Source organism: Microtus ochrogaster (genome assembly GCF_000317375.1).
Source record: "Microtus ochrogaster isolate Prairie Vole_2 chromosome 6 unlocalized genomic scaffold, MicOch1.0 chr6_random_2, whole genome shotgun sequence".
Lineage (NCBI taxonomy): Eukaryota > Metazoa > Chordata > Mammalia > Rodentia > Cricetidae > Microtus > Microtus ochrogaster.
The window spans coordinates 10,188,884-10,210,245 of record NW_004949095.1 but is presented as its reverse complement, the minus strand read 5'-3'; the positions used below and the strand labels follow the sequence as shown (position 1 = coordinate 10,210,245).

Below are 21,362 nucleotides of genomic sequence, written 5' to 3'. Positions count from 1 at the left end.
TTTTTTTTTTTTTTTTTTTTTTTTTTTTTTGAGATAGGGTTTCTCTGTGTAACAGCCCTGGCTGTCCTGGAACTTGCTCTGTAGACCATGAAGGCCTCGAACTCAGAGAGATCTGCTTGCCTCTGTCTCCCAAGTGTTGGAGCTGGAATTAAAGGTACGCACTACCACTACCTGTCTGGAACCTGGTTTGTAATAACAAAAGACTGGAAATGATTCCCAGTTGGAGGTGACCAGATAAATAAAGAACAGTAGCATCCCTGTGGTGAGAACTAGCTTACTGTGATAACAGTGGGGGTTCCCGGTGGGAGATCTAGAGCATCTCAGTAGGAAGAAAGGGACTGCAGGCATTACAGTACTTCACCTTTGTAACGGGAAGGGACGGTGGTGGAGGAAACAGTGTAAGACCCAAAAATATGTAAACAACCCCTATTTCTTTGAGACAGGGTCTGCTCTATCTCAGGTTGGCCTTGAGGTATAACTAAGGCTGACCCTGAAGTGCTAGTCTTCCTGCCTTTGCCAATACCCATTTTACACAGTGCTGAAGATCTACCCCAGAGTTTCCTGCATGCTAGGCAACCAGTCTACCAACTGGATTTTCTATTTTTGTTGTTGCTGTCTGTTTTAGGGTTCTATTGCTGTGATAAAATCATAAAAGCAACCTGAGGAGGGAAGGGTTTATTTCATCACAACCCCCAATCACAATTCCTCATCCAAGGAAGTCAGGGCAAGAACTCCAAGTAGGAACCTGGAGGCAGAAACTAAAGCAAAGGGGCTAGAAGGACACTGCTTTGTTGGAGAAAGGCTTCTTGTTCGTCCCAGGCATCCAGATCTGAAATAATTACATATAACAAAACAGTTATCAAGCAAGAATATTACAGTTATAATATTTATATTTACTTTACCTTTTATTATAACTAAGAAAAACTATAACTATAAATTCTTCAACTCCATCAAAGACTCCAGAAGGATTTAATATTACCTAACTAAACAGGAAGTGCATTGTAAGCAACTCCCAAAATTCTAGAAATATATACATATCTGTATGTACATATCTGACATCTAGAAAATCTAACTAACATGACTACAAGCTTGACTATTATAGATGATTATCTATTTTTTAGATGATTATCTATTAACCTGTATTATACATTACATTTTAAATGAGCTGGACAAACACAATACCTTAATCAAGAGCAGAAATATACATATAACAGAATTAACCTTAAATTTGTATCAATAAACAAGATCCATCTGCAAATATATATAGCATATTCCTCTTTAAATGTAAATAAACATTTATAGACAGTATTTGTCTCCATACTGCTTCCTGCTTTTTGTTGGGGAAGTAATTTTTGAGGGTATTTTTGGGGTGTTCAAGGCAATCTTTCAGGGGTCTTGGTCCATCAAATTATATTGGTCTGGAAGCAGTCCTTAGGTTCTCATCCTCTGTGAAAACAAAAGAAGAACTTCCTTTTCAAAGCAACATATCCTTAGACCCAAATTCTGAAGTCAAGATACCTTTATAATATACATGCTGGTTTAGCTTATCAGCCTATACAATGAAATGTTTCTCTGTACTTAGCTCCTTCACTGTCAAAAAATTTAAAGAAGACACAATAATATACATAATCCAGACTCTCTGTGTATATTACATCTTTGCGTGGCTTGTTTATTTTTACTATATTTCTTTTTAATATTTATTTTATTATCTTTACTCCTTTAATCCATTACTGTACTCTGTCTCTTTAAAGACTTTGTTTTATTTTATTTTATTTTTTATTTTTTTTTTTGGTTTTTCGAGACAGGGTTTCTCTGTGGCTTTGGAGCCTGTCCTGGAACTAGCTCTGTAGACCAGGCTGGTCTCGAACTCACAGAGATCCGCCTGCCTCTGCCTCCCAAGTGCTGGGATTAAAGGCGTGCGCCACCATATTTTTTAAAAACCATTTACTTCTTTTTATAACTCTCTGTACTCTTTTTCTCCTCTCTCCCAAGCCTATGTATATTTATCCAACACTGTGACTTATTTAGAGGTCTTTTATGTCTGAATCTGTCCTATTGTGTACCTGTAATTATTTTCTGACCAGAAGTGCTTCTTAAAATGCTAAGCCCTTCTTATGAACTTAAGTGGTGCCATTGCTAGGGGAAATACAGTACTGCCTGCTTGCCCTGCCCAGTCCAGCATGGTGGAGCTGTTTGCTGCCTCTGAGAGCCAGGCTCACAGTTCCATTTTTAGGCACAGTCAGTCTATGTTGCCATTAGCACTCTTTTTACTAATCCCATTTAAATGCTCTATAGCTGGACCTCATCAGCATTTGCTGGCAGCATGGTCCAGAAAGCTGCAGTTTCAAAACAATGTGGCTTTTTTTTAAACCACAGAATCGTGAAAACCTCTCTTAAAGGAGCCATGCCTCTGCTTGCTTCTACCAAACAGAGCCCACCCAAGAAAATGCAGCTACCAAACCATGCTTAACTCTGTTCTTTTGTGTCTAGGATTCTCAGGTTTTACATGGATTTAGCCCACCACGATGGCACACCAATTTGTTGTTGGAAGGTCGCTTGTTTGTTTTCTACCTGCCTGGCAGTTTAGACTAGCAAAATTTCAGTGCCTCTGTCTCCAACAGTGGCTCCAAAGCTTCTCACTAACTCTTCCTTTTTTTTCTCCCAGCATTCAATTTAGCTTTCCTCGCCTACCTAAATTCTGCCCTATCAACAGGCCAAGGCAGTTTCTTTATTCATCAGTGGTATTTACAGCATACAGAGGGGAATCCCACACTGCTTCTTGGCTTGCTCAGCCACCTTATAGCAGGCTGATATAGCATCTTCCATCCATGACTGCCAGCTTAGGGGTGATTACAGTGATCTGGGCCCTCCCACATCAATCATCAGTCAAGAAAATACATTACAGGCTTGCCCAGAGGCCATCTCAATTTTGGTTCTCTCTTCCAAAATAGTAGCTTATGTCAAGTTGACATAAAACTAGCTTGACTCTATGATCCACCTGCCTCTGCCTCTGAGTGTTGGGATTAAAGATGTGCACCACCACCACCAGGTGGTTTTCTGATTTGTCACTTAGGCAGAAAGGTTTTGACTTGATGAGCCACAAGGATGTCAATGCTGCGTCACAGAGGCTTGGGGGGGGGGGGGCTCGTGTAGGATGAGGGTGGCAGCACCCAAGAAGAGGGATTGACTGATCCCTGAGCTGCTGGGAAGGGAGAGTAGGAAAGACCCACTTCAGTCTGCTGGTCAAGGAGAGGTATTTAGGTGCCTGCCCGGCGAAACAATCTCTATTAGTTAATAATGTTCTATTGTCTGTAAACATTACTTTGCTGTTAGCAATTGCATTGTATCATGTTCCAAATATTCTATGGTGATAGGTGCCATTTCAAATACTATAAATACCAGAATCTCTGCTGGCTGCTTTCCAGACATTACCCCATCTGCTCTACCGGGATGTTACGGTGCTCTGCTTACAGATGGGGAAAACTGCTGTTTATTTGGTTTGAGTACTTTCCCCCATCACAGTTGGGGGTGGTAAGGTTCAAGCCACTGTCTAAATGCCAGCTTCACCTTTGTTTTTGGTTCGTTTGATTTTTGAGACAGGGTTTCTCTGGGTGCTCCTGGCTGTCCATCCTGGCCTTGAACTCACAGGGATTCAACTGCCTCTGCTTCCTGAGTGCTGGGCATAAAGGCATGCGCCATCACAGCCCAATTCACAGATCTTTTTAACGTGTGCTCTTAACCACTGAGCCATCCCTCTCCAGCTGCTCTTCTGTGTGTTACTAAGAAATTGTCCACGTCTTCCCTGGCTACAAAATAGAATTCACTTGGTTTTCTTTCCTCCCTTCCCTCATTTTGAGACAAACTCTTACTTAATAAGGAGCCCAGGCTAGTACCAAACTCTGTCTTTTTCCCTCAACTGGTTGTTTTTCTTCACACAAAGCTTAGACCTTCACCCACCATTTGGTTCTTTCCCTCTGGATAGTCAGAGTTTGTTCATAATACTCTCAAAACCCAGGTCCCAGAAATGAACACAAAGGCTGTTTCTTTGGCTACAGATATTGTAGAGTATGCTTGTCTCTGATATGCATCCCAGATGAGCATGGCCACAGTACATGGCCTCTGCATTTGTGTAACCAATTCTTTTTTTTATTAACTTTATTTTATGCGCATTAGTGTGAAGGTGTTAGATCCCCTGGATTTACAGACAGTTGTGAGCTGCCATGTGGGTGATGGGAATTGAACCCGAAAGAGCAGGCAGTGCTCTTAACTACTGAGCCATCTCTCCATCCTAACCAATTCTTTTTAGCAGCTCAGCTTCCATGTTGCATGATGAAGTCGTAACTACTTCAAAGGCCCAGAAGTTACCAGCCAAAGTATTCCCTGGTTCTCCAGCTCTTGAACCCAATGTTTTTGGGATATGCTCCTGGGATTTCATTTCTGAAAGAAAAGAACCTGACCATGTTTTTGACCAAGAAGCAAATACTTGTCTTCCTCTTCACTATCCAACATTAGCATCAGAAAGACAGCAGTAGGTCCAGGAGACAGTCCTCTTCGCTGTCCAACATTGCCATCAGGAAGACAGAACAGCCAGGAGACAGTGCTGCTGTGCTCACCTCTATACTGCAGCAGCCTTTTGAGAATTCCCAGAGTTCTTTGGTTATTATTATTATTATTATTATTTATTATTTATTTTTCGAGACGGGGTTTCTCCATAGCTTTTGGTTCCTGTCCTGGAACTAGCTCTTGTAGACCAGCCTGGCCTCGAACTCACAGAGATCTGCCTGTCTCTGCCTCCCGAGTGCTGGGATTAAAGGCATGTGCCACCACCGCCCGGCCCCAGAGTTCTTTGGGAGTCCTTCCTGCCAGCCTGGCTTCAGCTCTTTCTCTCTCTCACACAGCTCCCCTTAGCTTCTGCTGTGTTGAAGGATCCCAAATCTCTTTTCTTTTGGTTCATCTTAGCTGGTTCAAGAAAGGGGGGAAAGGCTATATACCATACAAACTAACTTGCGACTATATTCCCCTTCTCGTGAAGAATATTTTTTTGTTGTTTGCTTTTTTGTCTTGTTTTTGTTTTTGGTTTTTCAAGACAGGGTTTCTCTGTAAAACAGTCCTGGCTGTCCTGGAACTCACTTTGTAGACCAGGCTGACCTAAACTCATGGAGATCCACCCATTTCTGCCTCCCGAGTGCTGGGATTAAAGATGTGTGCCACCACTGCCTGGCTGATTTTTAATAATTGTATAAAATAAAAAAAATTCTAATTTTTTTTGGAAACTTTAGTCATATCTGGAACTGGGGGCAAACTTTTTATAAGGGGGCCAGGGATGCAGTTCCAAGGTGGAGTGCAGGCTCTGTAAGGGTAGCCAGGGTTTGATTCCCAGCACTAAAAACAAAAGTCTAAAAACATCCTTTAATTACTGTGTGTGATACATGTGCAGCTGTGAATATACTATGAAACCTGTATGATCAGAGGATAATTCTCTGGGAGTTGATTTTCCCCTTCTGTCTTGTTTTTGCCATATCGCATATTCCAGGGCAGCTTGGCATTGACTTTTTGGGGAAATCTGTCTCTGCCTCCCGTGCCACCATTGGAGAACTGGAGTTCCAGATGTTGCCGCTGCAATTGGCTTTGTATGAAGCCCCAGGAATGGGATTTAGGTTAAGTGTGCATCACAAGCACTTTAGCTCCTGGCTCATCTTTCTGGCTCCTAAAATGCTTGTAGCAGGTAAAAATTTTGGGGAGGACCCCCATCATTTTTCTTCACTGAGTGGAAGCAAGATTGGAAAGCATGCATGGGCCTTCCCGTTCTTGCTATTAGGGGTTGGCTTGACAATCCATTGAGAGAAAAGAATACCACATTTGGTTCCCTTTCTATTTTTCTTTCTTTTTCTTCTCTCTCTCTCTCTCTCTCTCTCTCTCTCTCTCTCTCTTGTATGACGAGATTTCTCTGTGTAGCTTTGGAGCTTGTCCTAGAACTCATTCTGTAGACCAGGCTGGCCTAGAACTCAGAGATCTGTCCTCTGCATCCTGAGTGCTGGTGTGTGCCACCACCACCCTCCCCACTCACACTTTTCTGACCTCCTTCAGGTCAGTAGCTCCTTTCTTCACCAGCCTCCAGTGTGAGTAGTAACTCTTGTGGGTAGGTGTTTCATGTGGCCTGTGCCTGTTGTCTCATATCCTGGGCTATGTATTCTGTTTGGCCCCCACAGTAAGACCTTGGCAAGGAGCAAAGAGTAACTTGGATTCTCCTGTGGTTACTGAGTAACTCAAGGTTTGGCCTTTCCATGGAGCTTTGGCACAACACATAGCACAAAAGCAAGAGAATCTCCAGCTACTCTGAATTGTTCAAAAAGATCTTGGACTAATAATAGCATCTTAGGGTGACAATTAAGGTAGGATGAAGCTTATCAAAAACAAACCGTGCACTATCACGTTGGCCACTTTTCACAGGTTCTTGAAGTGTCTTACTGGAATTTGCCCCAGTCCTCGGAACAGTTAGAAAGTTCAGTTTGGGTTTCAGGGAAATCAAACCAAACAGCAAATATTTATTGAACATATCCAGTGCACACAGCTGTGGGCCTTGAATGCACTGGGACTCAATATACATTTATATTTGAAGAAGTGCAGATTCTGAAGTTTGCTGAATTATCAGATAGTACTTCCTTAATGGAAAGATTATTAAGTCTTTTTTTTTTTTTTAAAGAGGCATTATCACTTCTTAAGAGAAATACTAAGCAAGGTTGGGAGGTTGCACAAGAGATAGTTGCACAGGGTCAAAGCTCATTATGTGTCCATTAGTTCAGAAGCTGTAGGTGGTAGGAGAAAGCCAGAGAAGAGGAACTGCAGAACACATAGACAGTGGGAGCAAAGTCCCCAGAGACACTGGGGGGATTTAGTCTGCCCTGGAAGCAGCAGGAGGAAACAGGGTGAAGCTGGGCAAACATGCGTGTGGTGATGACTGCAGACCAGGAATACGACTGTGGCCTCTTGGGCACGTCTTCCAAGCCTTGTTCATCCCAGGGACAAGGAAGACCTGAGGAAGGAATGTGCAATGGCAGTAAGCTGGCTCCTATTAGAACTTAAAGATCTGATCTGAGGCCCAGGGCTAGAGATAGCACAGCAGTTAAGAGCACTGGCTACCCTCCAGAGGATCCAGGTTCAATTCCCAGCACCTACATGGCAGCCCATAGCTCTAACTCTGCTTTCAGAGGCAATGATGCCTTTTTCGGCTTCATTGCGCACCACATGTATTTGGTTCAGACACACATGTATGTAAAAAAAAAAAAAAAACCCGAAAAACTCATACAGATTTAGAAAAAAAAAGAAGCCCTCCCACTATGGGGAAGCAGACATGCTTTGAGTCTGGGTACAACCTATCTAGGAAGTGGAAAGCCTAGTGAGGAATATGGCAGGCATGTTCAGAGGCAAAGGGTACAAAATGGCACCCTTAGGTTTTAACTGGATTTGGGAGGTTTAGGAGTATGACAGACTGAGATAACTATAATTATTCCCTGCAACTATTTCAAATGGCTTTGATGCCACAAAAATGACCTGCTTGGTCAAGGGATGTTAGGAGCATGTCCTCTGTCTTCAAGTTACCGCCAGGCAGATCTGCCAGTCTCTCAAACCCTTTCCTTCTGCTTCATCCCTCTGAGCTGGCTCAGGCCCTAATTTCTTGTAAATTAATCACAGCTGGGAACCCTGCCTCAGAGATCCATCACATCAAGCCCCAGCTTGACTTCTGTATTGGAATTTAATTGCTAGCAGACAAAATCCAAATGATTCAATAATTTTAATCCAGGCCTTAAAACTATGCTCAGCTCTGGTCTGGAGAGCTGGCTCAGCAGTTAGGTGCACTTGTTTCGGCAGGGAATCCAGGTTTGATTTCTAGCATCCATATGGTGGTTTACAGTCATCCATAACTCCAATTCCAGGGGATCCAACACTTTAACACCTTCTTGGCTTCTATAGGCACTGGGCACACACACACACATGTATGATAAATCTTTAAAAAAAAAAGACCCAGTTGGGCAGCGGTGGTACACACCTTTAATCCAGCACTCAGGAGGCAGAGACAGGTGAATGTCTTATGAGTCTGAGGCCAGCCTGGTCTACAGAACAAGTTCCAGGACAGGCTCCAAAGCTACAGAGAAACCCTGTCCCAAAAAACAAGAAACAAACAAACAAACGAAAAATCCGCAACAAAAACTATCTAAACTCCCGGAAGCCTGGCTGAGACTCATTACTTGGTGCAACACTTATGCACTATCGGGGAGGCCCCTTGCTCTTTCCCTTCGTCCCCTTTTCAGATGTAAAGCCAGTGGAGAATCACCCTGCTTCGCTTCCCCTTAAAGTCTTTAGGTAGTTTCACTAAAATTTAAATCTCTGAAAGCCAGAAATAGGATCCGTTACAGCTCCTTCTGTGATCATGTTCCTCCAAGCCCCACCTGAGACAGACGGAACTGGGCCTCAGTGAAAGCCGTGCATGTGTGAGAGAGAGGCAAGCACATCTTCAATCATTGTGAATAAATAGGCACAAATCTATATCCTTTGTTTCCCACATATTACCCCCTGCTTACATTTCCTTTACTTTCAGAACAAGCCCATTTTTAGTTTTGAGACAAGTCCCATATAGCTCAGGGTCTTGAACTTGCCACGCAGCTGGAGCTGGCTGGCCTTGAACTTCATCTTCCCAAGCATTAACCTGGAATTAGAGACTAGTGCCACCACACTTTAGTGTGGTCTGCTGCCCTTGTGATAACCCTGCCTCATCTCCAGCGGCCCTATCAATAGTTATGACTGCCTCATTTCATTTGAAGATCAATTCAGCATCTTCCCTGAGAATTCACATACCTTATTTTCTCTTATCAGGCATCTTCATCTCTAACATCCCACTCCGCTCACCATGCTCCAGCCAACTTGTATATTTTATTACTATTAACTTTTTTTTTTTTTGGTTTTGTTATTTTGGGATAGTGCTAGGGATCAAACGTAGGGTCTTGTATAACAAAATTAAAACTTTAGTCTCACAGCCTCTTGTTCTGAAGATAATTGTGATTTTTTGATAATTCTGCTTACTGTTGTCGTTGTTTTATTGAGTCATTCTCACTATGTAGCTCTGGGTGGCCTGGCATTGAACTGTCTGTGTAGATCAGGCTGCCCCGAGTCTCACCTATCTCTGCCTTCTAAAGGCTGGGAATAAAGGTGTGTGCCATCATACCCAGTGAGATGAAGCTATTAAAAAAACCCTGTGTCAAGTCCTATAACTAGAGCTCATTGAGGGCAGACAGCACTTTTCTCGTGTCATTTTGTTAAGCATAAATAAACTATAGGAATAGTTTAGTAGGTGGTGAATTCACTGTTTTGAGACATGGTGTAGCCCACTCTGTATTTCACTATGGAATGTAAGTTGGCCTCTCTTGTCGCTAGTGCTTCGTTTGGGGGCATATGCTACCATCTGCAGCCTTGGGAGTGGGGGAGACAGGGTTTCTCTTGGCTGTCTTGGAACTTGCTGTGTAGACCAGGCTTGACCTTGAGCTCACAAAGATTCACCTGCCCCTGCCTCCTAGTACTCGGATTAAAGGTGTGTGTGATCATTTTAAGACAGAGAGACAGGGCTGGCCTCAGCGGCATGTACCACCAACTGCCCAGTGCCTGACTTCAATGTTAGATGTTCAAAACAAAAGAGGTATCTTTAAATTTTTGTTTTTTTAAAAAATATTTATTATTTATACAATATTCTGTCTGTGTGTCTGCCTGCAAGCCAGAAGAGGGCATCAGATCTCATTTCAGATGGTTGTGAGCCATCATGTGGTTGCTGGGAATTGAACTCAGGACCTTGAAAGAGCAGGCAATGTTCTTAACCACTGAGCCATGTTTGTTTTTTGAGACAGGGTTTCTCTGTAGCTCTGGATGCTGTCCTGGAACTAGCTCTTGTAGACCAGACTGGCCTTGAACTCACAGAGATCACCAGCCTCTGCCTCCAGAGTGCTGGGATAAAGGTATGTACCACCAACCATTCGCCCAACGTATTTTTAAATTTTTAAATAGCCAACTAGGTTGGAAAGCATGGTTTAACTAGCTGACCATCGCAGATTAGCTAGTCACTGAGATAAAACATTTATGTACACAAAACAAATCCATTTTAGTCTTTATGAGCTTCAGTCCAACAGGTCGGATAGTTCCTTCCTGCTTATAGGCCTAGTTTAAGTGGCAGACAGGCCTGGTTTTGGAATTCCCTCTCTAGATGTCACCATCTTTCAAGGATGGGTCCAGTACTATCTCATACCTTCTGAACTCCCCTTACCATGGCTCATCCTGTTGAGTACCAGTGGTCCCCAAATTTAGTAATTGTTGGTAGGAGGTGTTACACCACCTCCATTGCTGGTAAAGCCTATTAATTTCATTAGGAAGTATTTTAAAGTAAATTCCAAACAATCAATTTATGCATCTTTAAAAAAATATAGGGAGTAGAAAACAAAAAACAAACAAACAAAAATATATAGGGGCCGGAAAGACGATTCTCCAGTTAAGAGCACATGTTGTTCTTCCAGAGGACCTAGGTTCTAGTCTCAGCACTCACAGTGGCTCACAACTATCTGGAACTCAAATTCCAGAAAATCTGATGCCTTCTTTGGCCTCCACAGGTACCGTATGCATATGGTATACAGACATACATATAAGCAAAACACTGATACACATAAAACAAAAACAAACCTTAAGATAGTGTCTTATGTAACTGTTGCTACTATCACCTGAACAAAAACACACACACCCTGTCCCCCCGTCTTACTAATATTCAACACATAAACATTCCTAATTATATAAATGTATCTATTAGAATCTACATTTATTCATAAATGTCCTGAAATGTGTAATAACTCATCTCACTGTTTAAGACCTTAAATGTGTGTGTGCACGCACGCATGCAACAGAGGACAAAAGCAGGGCTGGATCCCTGGAATTAGAATTATAGGTAGTCCTGAACTTCCTGTTGTGGGGCTAGGAACTAAATTCTGGTCCTCTGGAAGAGCAGGCAGCACTTTCAACTCCTGAGCCATCTCCTCTAGCCAGTCATCTTCCTTCATGCCACCCGACTGTTAACCAGTGAATGGTCTGTAACAGACCACATAAACTTACATCTGTTCTCTGTCAGGAGTGACCAACAAGGCTTCAGCACGGGAGTCAGTAAGTAAACAGACAGATATTTTGTCTGAGAAAGACCATTTTGCTTGGGCAGAAAGATGTTCTTGGTTTGATGAGAAACCATAAAAATCAAGCCGTGAAGGCTTGCTGAATACTGGCCCCAGCAATCTCAGAATTAACCCTCTCTCTGAACTACTGCATACTGAAGTGTGCACTGATTCCCACGCTAGAGAAAGCTAGTGATCCCCAGTTCGTGTACTTGCACAAATTAGTTCTTTAGATCCCCAAGACGAGAGTTATATGACAGAGACCCCTTTACAAGAAAAAGACTACACATTGTTCCTCCTTGTTAATTTATCATTTAATATAAATGCTGACAGAAAGCAGATAAAGACCTTGTAGACACTTTCATATATTTACAATCCAAAAGGTGAATCACCTCCTTCTATTTGTTAAAATGAATCCTTTTATCTGCAACTCACAAGAGCCTTAACCCTAATTAGGAGCAACAAGAGGCTGAGTCAGTTCCCAAGGTAAGAAAGGAAATAGCATTTTAACAAAATGTGGCATCTTTACTATAAACAACATGCACACAAATAATGCGAGATTGAGAAAAAAGGCCTACAGCTTCTCAAAAATGTGCAGCAGTGGAACGTGTACTTATTCAGATCAGAGTTCTGCAGCTCTGAACACATTCCTATTTCTTTTCTTTCACCTCATTGTTTTGAAGGCTGTTTAAAAATGGAAATAACAAACAGATTAAGCAAGAAAGGGAATGTTCCATTTCAGGCAAGGTCCTTTTTTCCTATTTAAAGAGAACTTGCAAAAAATAATGCCTCCAGATAAAATCTCAGCGTTGGCCAGATGCTAAGTAGTCAGTCACGGGTTAGTGAATTTCAACCCATCCTTTGTTCTCAATTGGAAACAAAAGGAAAATGTAAAATTTCCCAAAATTCATTAATTTAAAAGTCAATTGCTATTTTCATGCTCAATTGAAAAAAATCTGAGCAGGTGGGCATAGAATGACATAAAAATAGGGAGCTGAGGCCATGGGAAAATACAGGAATGTAAAAATCTTTAAAAATAAGTATTTACGTAGCACTGATTCTGAGAAAGGAATTCACATTATCCAAAACTGCAATTTCATAAAGTCACTTCTATTCTGACTCAAATCTCATGGGCTCCTTTATTAACTTAGATTACTTTTGTTAAGTATACCTCTGCAGGGCACAATCACATACAATCAATACGATTGGTAAATTACACAAGCTCTATCCCAAGCAAATATGAATCAATGTTAAAGTTATTTTTTTTAAAAAACAAAAGAACAAAGTAAATAAAATGCACCCAAAAAGGTGATAACAACTGCAGAATGTCTCAGGAGACTGGTATGAGCCAGAGACCAATTGACCATAGTCAGGGAAGGTTGGCAGGGGGTAGAAAGGAAGGACCACACACGAAGAGGAACCTCACAACTGGAAAATGTTTAGGTGGGTGAAAGGTCTGCTCACAGCCTCAGCTCACTTTCTGCATTTCTCCTGGAAACTCACAGATGTATTACAAAGGAAGACACTGAGGCCCATGACCAGGGAAGGCCATTTTTTCAGTTCTTTTACATCCAGAAGGTGGGGAAAACAAAGGATGAGTGGAGAGTTAGGCAACATACTTAAGGGGGAAATCTCTCAGGGAATGCAGAGCTGAAAAGCAAAAGCTTTAAAGGCCTTTTAAGTAGAGAAATAAAAATTTATGGGGTGGTTTGGATATTACTGTGAAATGCCAGCCAACCAGAGACAGGCTACACTAATAAATTACAGAAATAACAACTTTTTAAAGGAGACCAAAAACAAACAAAAAATCCAGACCATCAACCACCCAGTATGTTTGCATTCATTTCTTGACCTTTCATGCCCTCAATAAGAATGGGACCACCTGACAGTTTCCAGTTCTAAGATGACTCTGCACAATCTAACACAGGAGCCAAAGACTTGTGATCTGTCTACTCAGCATTAAAAGACAAAACACAAAACAGTCACCAGAAAGTGAGTCTTCTATACAAAATAAAGTCATCTTATCTACTAAATAACATACATCAGGATAACAAATTCCACAGGGTTTCATTTTTCTAAATACACATTTTTTTCTGACACAGTACTGTCTTCAGGTTTAAGTTTTCCACCTTGAGTTAATGTGAAAAGAAAAGCCATTTTGCTCAAGGATAAGTTCAAGAGATTCAGTGTCTGAGATCCAGAGGCTCTGAGAGCAATCCCAGTGCTAAGGGACAAAGGGGTTCCAAGGGCTTTCCCCCCAGTTTATTCAGTGTGGTACAGAAAATCTACCTACAGAGAACATACCCATTGGAAGGCGTTACTTACTCCTGCGGGTAGCAGCTTCCTCTTCTTTATTAATGTAACTAGTATTACTAATCAATTAGAATAGGTTACCTATGAAAACACCTTTAGCAGTTACAGAAATAGAATCTTAAAATTTCAAGTAACAAAAAGGTTTTATTTGAAATTATACCTTTTGAAAAAAGCAAAACAAAACCAGCTCTTTTTCTTAAGTGGCTCAGAAAAGGTGATTGAGAACTAAGAATTTACCAAAACTCCCAGCAAGTCATTTCAACAATTAATTTTCAAAAGCTGAGCTGAAGAAATAAATATAAAAGCTGTAGCTGTCCAAGATAGACATGGACGTGTTTCTGCAAAACAAGCATGCAGATAAAACAGTAGTAGACTACTTGTGTTCAGCTCTATGGAGAGTAAATTGTCTCAGTGAAGTCAGTTACTCTGAGCTCTGTTTTCAGATGAGATCCCTTTGCAACACTATAAACATGTATTAACAAGATTTTAACACACTTGAACATTTTATAGGGTAAGGGTGTAATAGTGTAAATAAACTGTAGTTTATTTGCAAGGTCATTAATTCCTCCTTAAAACTAATTAGGCCATATCTTTTAATAAAATATAAATCATTACAGATGATTTTTTACAAGATTTTACATACTGAACTCTTTACTTGATTTTTAAAAGCCCAAGTGGAGAATATGGTGAAATTTCATTTTATTACCATTTGTACATATAAATAATAGCACATGAATCCCATTTAGTGAAAGTACGCTGACCCTGAACATAGCTGAATAGGTATTAGCTACAGTTAACTATTTCTCACAAGCCTCAAGCTCAGGAAAAATTCCTAGCCCCATGACTTGACCATAGTGAAATACATTGTCCTGTAGGCACAGGTGAGAGTACAGAAAAACACAGAAGATACTATTCCATCAAGATAATCCCCAGACGGGAGAGTGAGTTGCTTAAACAAATATTGTCAAGGATGATTATTTACTGGTTTATATAAACTGATGAATTTTCATTACTTTTACATTTTATAAGGCCAGCTAACCTTACAGTTAACTTTAGACATCTACACAGTACAATCAACTTACAAATACTACCAGGTTTCATAATCAAAATGGCTACTATTTCTCCTAAAACCAAAACAGAGTAAAGCACAAGTCTTTGGCGCTCCTTAAAGAAATAGCAGGTTATCATTTTTTACCAGACCTTTGCTTGCCTGCCAGTAGGGCAAATACCACATCTGTGCATCACTGAGTAATAACGCCATTAGAAAAGGCAACTTCACAGAAGTCATTGGCTAAGCGAATTCATTTGAATGCTCTGTTTAGAGGCAGCAAACTGTCACTGTTACAGATTGGGTAAGTCAAGGGGAAACTGCAGAATGGCAAGGGTTCAGGAAGAAAAGAAAAAAGATAATCATGGGAAACTTAGGAACTAAATTTCAAGCTCCCATAATGAAGCTCATGGGAATCCGATGGGACCATGTATCCGAGTAGCAAGTGAGAATCACGTCAATCCCTTGCCTTTAGGCAAAAGAATAAATAAATGGGGGAAAAAAACCAGAAGGGAAGGAAAATGAGAGAAGGGAATAACACACATTAATGCCGTACCAAATGAGTTCTTACACATTCGGAGTAGTTGAATATTTGTAATTGACATTAATAATAGTGTCTTGTCACTTGAACATTACTATTAGAAACTTAGGCGACAAGTTCTGTTTAATTAGAAAAGTAGCAAAGAATGGCTCTTTGGTCACATCAGACTATATAAGTTATCCTTCAGAAGAGGGTAGCTATTAGACTTGTGGCTATAAATTAGGAAAGAGGGTCTAGATATTTCATTCTCATTTTTATCATTTTTCCAAAGACTCACTGAAAACAGAATGAGCCCCAGTACTTTTATTTATATATTCACTACGATAATACACTGGCTTTTTGTTTCTGAACAAGTATGAACGTAAGGCTCAGAACCCTTCCAGAATTGTCCATGTTTATCTTAGATGATTCTTGGTCTTAAATACATTAAAAAGCAAATAGTCATCCTCAGAAGAAACCATTTAAGTGAAAAACCATGCATATTGCCGAGCATGGTGGCAAATGCCTAGAATCACAGTGCTCAGAGGCTGAAGGATCCTGAGTTCAGAACCAGCCGGGGCTGCATGGTAAACTCTATCTCACAAACGGGTGCTGCTGTAAAAGTTTACTTTTTATTTGATGAGGGTCGTTTCTTAATGTCTCTAAAGACAAAAATAAAAATCAATGCTTTTCAGATTCTGACAAAAACAGCAGTTAAGAGTCATGAAGTTATGCTTCAGTTTATTGTTGCCTCATAACACAAAATCTGTTAAAGGGAGAAAACATCCTCAAGGTTGTGGGGTTTATTGAATCCCCACATCTGCCAGTGGGCACAAACAACCACTCCCCCAACACATAAAACACATCTAAGAATTTGTAAGGGAAAATGACCAATTTCTTCAACAGAGAAATTGTAAGCACACCGTCTTCTACTTTCCGCCCCAGCCAGACTGGCTAGAGGCTGGGCTTGGGGAACTCAACCCAACATTAAGAGGCTAATTTTCTCCCTAAGTGAGAATAACAGCTGGAGGGATGCTAGTGCACCACAGCAGAGTGCATTCTGGGAGTTTCACATACTAGTGCACCTCAGCAGAGTGCATTCTGGGGGTTTCACATACTAGTGCACCTCAGCAGAGTGCATTCCGGGGGTTGCATATGCACCACAAGGAAAATTTACTTTTATTCTTAACTCCAATAAAACCAATATGCAGATTTCCCCCCTAGTCATTGCAATTTCTAAAACAAACCTCCTGTTTCTCATACTTAGGAATTATCTGACATGTCCAAAGGAAATTAAGTCCTGCCCAAATCTGTTTACTGAAGGCAAGAGGCCAATAATGTGGCATTTTATAGATGTGCATAAAAACAAAAATCTTGTCAGACATAACATTTCTTTCCTTCTCTCAATAAATAATGAGTATTTAAAGTATAAATGTAAAAGATGTTTTATATTTAAAAAAAAAAGCCAAGAAAGCAGATGTATAAACATATATTTCAAATGAAAAGAAAAATGTATGTATCAACTGAAAATGCCTCACTGTCATTCAGTGCTTCTACCTCCCAATCGGTCATTTTATTGCAACAGCTGCGCTCATGCGAAGAAATCTTTAAAACATACCCAATATATATACAGATATAGCAATGTATATATGTATATATATAATATATATAAATTTTTATTTAAATAAAAAAGAAAGCTCGAATCCCAAGCCAATATGTGTATATCAAATCCTTGACCAGCCAGGTCTGTAGGGCATAATCAAATTCAATGTGAAATAGTATATAAACACGGTGCCTTGACTGGGCAAATTAAATAATCGCTACTCAAATGAGTGTTCTGTTTGGATTTCCTACTGGTAGGCAATGGCAGGACTATTTTACCCTTCCCACCCCACCCCCACCCAATTGTTTCCATTAACAACATGACAGACACAGAGCAGACTGAGGTGGCTCTGACCTCAGCAGGAGTTAACGGGTAGGAATATAAGAAATAAGAAAAATATAAACTTTTGCTTTTACCCAACCAAAGCAATGCAGTAACTTATTACATAACCAGTGCTTTCTTGTTTAGTAGTAGTATCTAGAAAGGGAAACTGGATGTCAGGCAGTCAGAGGGATTGAGTGACTGTGGAATAGTCCCCCAATGAACTCATTTTACAGGGGCTTAGTGAATTAAGCATACAGTGGTAGCATTAGAATATGTGCAGCAAAACTAAGTAAAAATCCTTCCTTATTCTTTAAGAATGTTTTCATAAACAATTTTAATACCAGAAAGAAAGTCTAAAAATCCGCTTCAAGTTATTTAGTTATGCTAGTAATTTCTGAGCAGCACAAGTAATCAATACATAAACTATCTTCAAGACTCAATTTTTATCTGCCAAATCTTTTATACTTTTGAAAGAAAAATAAAAATTGCATTGAAATGTGTCCCCATTTATTTAAGTTCACATCAAATGTAAAACTTATGGTTTTATGTGTGTGTGTGTACATGCACCCATGTGTGTCTGTGCCCCACAAGGTCAGAAGAGGGTGTGATATCCTTTGGAACCAGAGTTACTGGCAGTTGTGAGCCATCTTGTGGGTGCTAGGAAGAACCTAGGTCTTGTGGAAGTGCAACCAGTACTGGCGAGCCAACCCTCCAAGTTTTAGAACATGGTTATTGTGATTTTTTTGAGCATTTGAGCATAGCTCCAATTTACAGCATGAGCTCAACATAGGAGGACAGGAACTGTGTTTCCACCATTAACAAGTTGAAGCTCATTTATTTTCCTCTTTTTGGTTTTCTCCTGCCTCAGCATCTTGAGTCCTGGGATTACCAAAATGAGCCACCATGTCCTGTTGTGAGTTCAAAGATAATCTTAATTTAAATCTAATTAAGCAATGTAAACACCAAACAGGCTTTCAGATTTTATGGAAAGAATGCAAGGAATCCTTAGCATGGAAAAGTGCAGCTCTAACCATCAACAGCCTGCTGAAATCTCTAAAAAGTTGAAACTAAAAGCCTATCCTACTCAAATGAAGTTTTAATGTTGTAAGAAAAGTCAGGAAGCTAGTGATCCTGAATCAGGGTGGGTGTGGGTGCAGTGTGGGGCACTGAAGAATAGCTCTAAAAACCTTAGTTTGCTGCACAGCTTCTAATAAGCCAATCCAATATCACAGAATTCTTGGAAACAGTGCTTTTAGTTTACACGGTTGTGGAGTTGGAAAGGACTGAGAGAAAGGAATTTTACACTGGGTATGTAATAATACCAAAATACAAGAAAAACCTACTTCATTAAGATCATACAATTAATCAAACAGAGTGTATATATAATATCTTCTTTTTTTTTAAAGCCCTGGATCCAAGGCGTCCAAAGTTATTAAAATAAAGTTCATTCACAGAACAAAAACAAATTTAATCTGAATTGCTTGCAGATACTGCTAATTTTCTTTTTCTTTAAATTAAAAAAATGCATTAATGTGAACTATGTGCAGGGTTTGTTTAGTAGTGGTGTTGGTGCACATTGCCTCCGGTGCTTTTCCTGGATTTCGCTGACCACCCAGAGAAAAAGTTTAGAAGTTATCCATTCTTCTATCTCTATGTCCTATGAATTGATTAGGAGCAGAAGGTAGAAGCAGGGCACCCGTATTCTAGGGAGCAGAACTGGAAGTAACTCCTGATCTCTGGGAATCTTTGTTATCTCCTCCTCCCTCAGAGTCTTCTGACAGGTTCAAAGAGCTGGTCTTGTTTGACAGGAGGCTGAGATTCTCCTGTGTCAAAGCTGATCCATTCGGCACATCACTGTTAATTACATGAAAAAGGTTGGAATTTTTAAAAGGAGGAAAGCAAATACTCTGAATAAAATACAGTCAACAGGGCTTATCATTTAGTATTGTACAAAAATTGTTGAGTCAGGAGTGGTGGTATACGCCTTTAGTCCGAGCAGGAGCCAGAAGCAGGCTTATCTCTATCAACTTTAGGCTAGTTTGGTTCCAGGCCAACTCAGGCTACACAATGAGACTCTACTTCACAAATACCCCCCCCCCAACTAGAAATAGCTTCCAAAATTTGATTATAACTCCTCATCCACATTGTAGCAAACAAACTTACTGTTTTAGAAATACAGCTTTTGTCAGAATACAACCTGCCTATTTGTTTATGTATCTATTGCCACTTACACATTACAAGACTGAGCTACAAGTTACAATAAACAGTTGTGGTGGTACCCAGCACTTGGTAGGCAGGGGTAGGTGGCAAGAGATGCCCCTCCAGACTGCCTCCAGCCCCTAACATCAGGATCCATACTTTAAAATAGTTGCTGCCTGGCATTTAAAAAAGCAAAAACAAACAAACAAAAAACCAGCTAACCTTTGATTTACCAAGTTTATTTGCATGGTAATTTATTTTTAACCTAGGTCAGCATATGGATTTAAAATGGTCAAAAGTCAAGAAGAGAGCAACAAGGCAATTAGAAATTTTTGGTGTTTATTTGCTTTTTTGTTTGTTTTTGAGACAAGGTCTTTCTACATAGCCCTGGCTATCTTGGAACTCACTACGTAGAACAGACAGGCCTCAAACTCATAGTGAGTACCAGGATTAAAGGTATGTGCTACCTTAATTCGTGGATAGGTCATGAGGAAAGTGATGAAGGACTATGCATTCAAATGCCTCAAAGATGCCAAAGAAAGTAAATAAGAATAAAAAGTAAATTACATACCATGTTTTGAGAGATCAATTTAAAGATGTGGCTGAGAATGGCCTAGAGATGGTAGTGCATGCCTTTGATCCTACCTTGTCTCAAAAGACCAACAACAACAACAACAACAAAAAACCAAACTACCCAGAACACTAAGCAAGGCTTAATGCTAAATGCCATTAAAAGACAGGTAAGATAACGATGGAATGTAGAATTATGGGTGCTTTAAGATTTATCTTTTTGTCGGGCTATGGTGGTGCACGCCTTTAATTCCAGCACTTGGGAGGCAGAAATAGGTAGATCTCTGTTAGTTCAAGGCCAGCTTGGTCTATAGAGTGAGTTCTAGGACAGGCTCCAAAGCTATAGAGAAACAAAGTCTTGAAAAAAAATCGTACTTTAAAAAAGTTCTATCACCCGTGGCTTTTTTTTTTTATAATATAAAATGAAATGGGGGAGGAATCCATGGAATACAGCTTAGTGGTAAAATGTGCTTAGAATTTATAAGGCCCTGAGTTCAACACCCAGCATGAAAACAAAATAAAGTGGGAGACAGGTGGCCTTTTAATAATTTTTTAAATTTCAATTTCTACAGTAGCACTATGTATTTTTAATTAAAAAGCTATACTTAAACAATGAGAAGAAGAAAATGTAACAAGGGCTGGAGAGATGGCTCAGAGGTTAAGAGCATTGCCTGCTCTTACAAAGGTCCTGAGTTCAATTCCCAGCAACCACATGGTGGCTCACAACCATCTGTAATGAGGTCTGGTGCCCTCCTCTGGCCTCTACCACAGACAGAATATTGTATACATAATAAATAAATAAATAAATAAATAAATAAATAAATAAATAAATAAATAAATAAATAAAAATGTAACAAGAAAATATATTTGTTAGGGGTTAACAGATAATTCAATCCTGTTTAAATCCTAAATTCTCTATGTGCATATGTTGAGACAGTCTCACTTTGTAGCTCAGACTGGCCTCAAATTCCTGTCTTCCTATCTCAGCCTCTCTAGTGCCCATAGTTATATGCCACCCCAATTCCTGAGTATTATAATTTCTAGATTTAGCAAAAATATATTCTTTTCCCCTGCTGGGCAGTGGTGGTGCACACCTTTAATCCCAGTACTCATGAGGTGGATCTCTGTGAGTTGGAGGTCAGGCTGGTCTACAGAATGAGTTCTAAGATAGTCAGGGCTACACAGGAAACCAATATATTCATATTCTTTTCTCACTATACAAAAAAATAGTTCTTTTAAAAATCATAGGATATGGCAGGTGGTGGTGATGCATGTCTTTAATCCCAGCACTTGGAAAGCATAGGCAGGTGGATCTCTGTGAATTTAAGGCCAGCTTGGTCTACATAATGAGTTTCCTGTCTTGGAGAAAAAAAAAAATCATACAGTACTTTGGGTATGGCTAGATAATACAATTATTTCTCTTTTGGACATGGTTAAATACAACTATGGAAGTATCCCTTTACCTGAATGTCAATGCAAGGTCTTCAGCTGGGACTTTGTTTTGTGGCTCCGGCTGTCCATTTTCTGCTTGTTTACTTGTACCCAGTTTATTTTTCATGTCCACAGGACACTGGTTCTCCTTTAAAAAAAGAG

General features: G+C 40.1%; 1 protein-coding gene across 1 annotated transcript in view; it reads right to left on the bottom strand.

The window, feature by feature from the left end:
* Positions 1–11,488: 11,488 nt before the first annotated feature.
* Positions 11,489–21,362, bottom strand: part of Rc3h1 (ring finger and CCCH-type domains 1) — a 118,192-nt gene continuing 108,318 nt past the window's right edge. Inside the window, exons 19-20 of the mRNA XM_013352493.1 lie at positions 21,233–21,348; positions 11,489–18,854 (exon numbers count right to left, since the gene is read on the bottom strand). Coding sequence (XP_013207947.1) covers positions 18,704–18,854; positions 21,233–21,348 — 267 coding nt within the window. The 3' untranslated portion in view covers positions 11,489–18,703. The remainder of the gene's footprint in view (positions 18,855–21,232; positions 21,349–21,362) is intronic.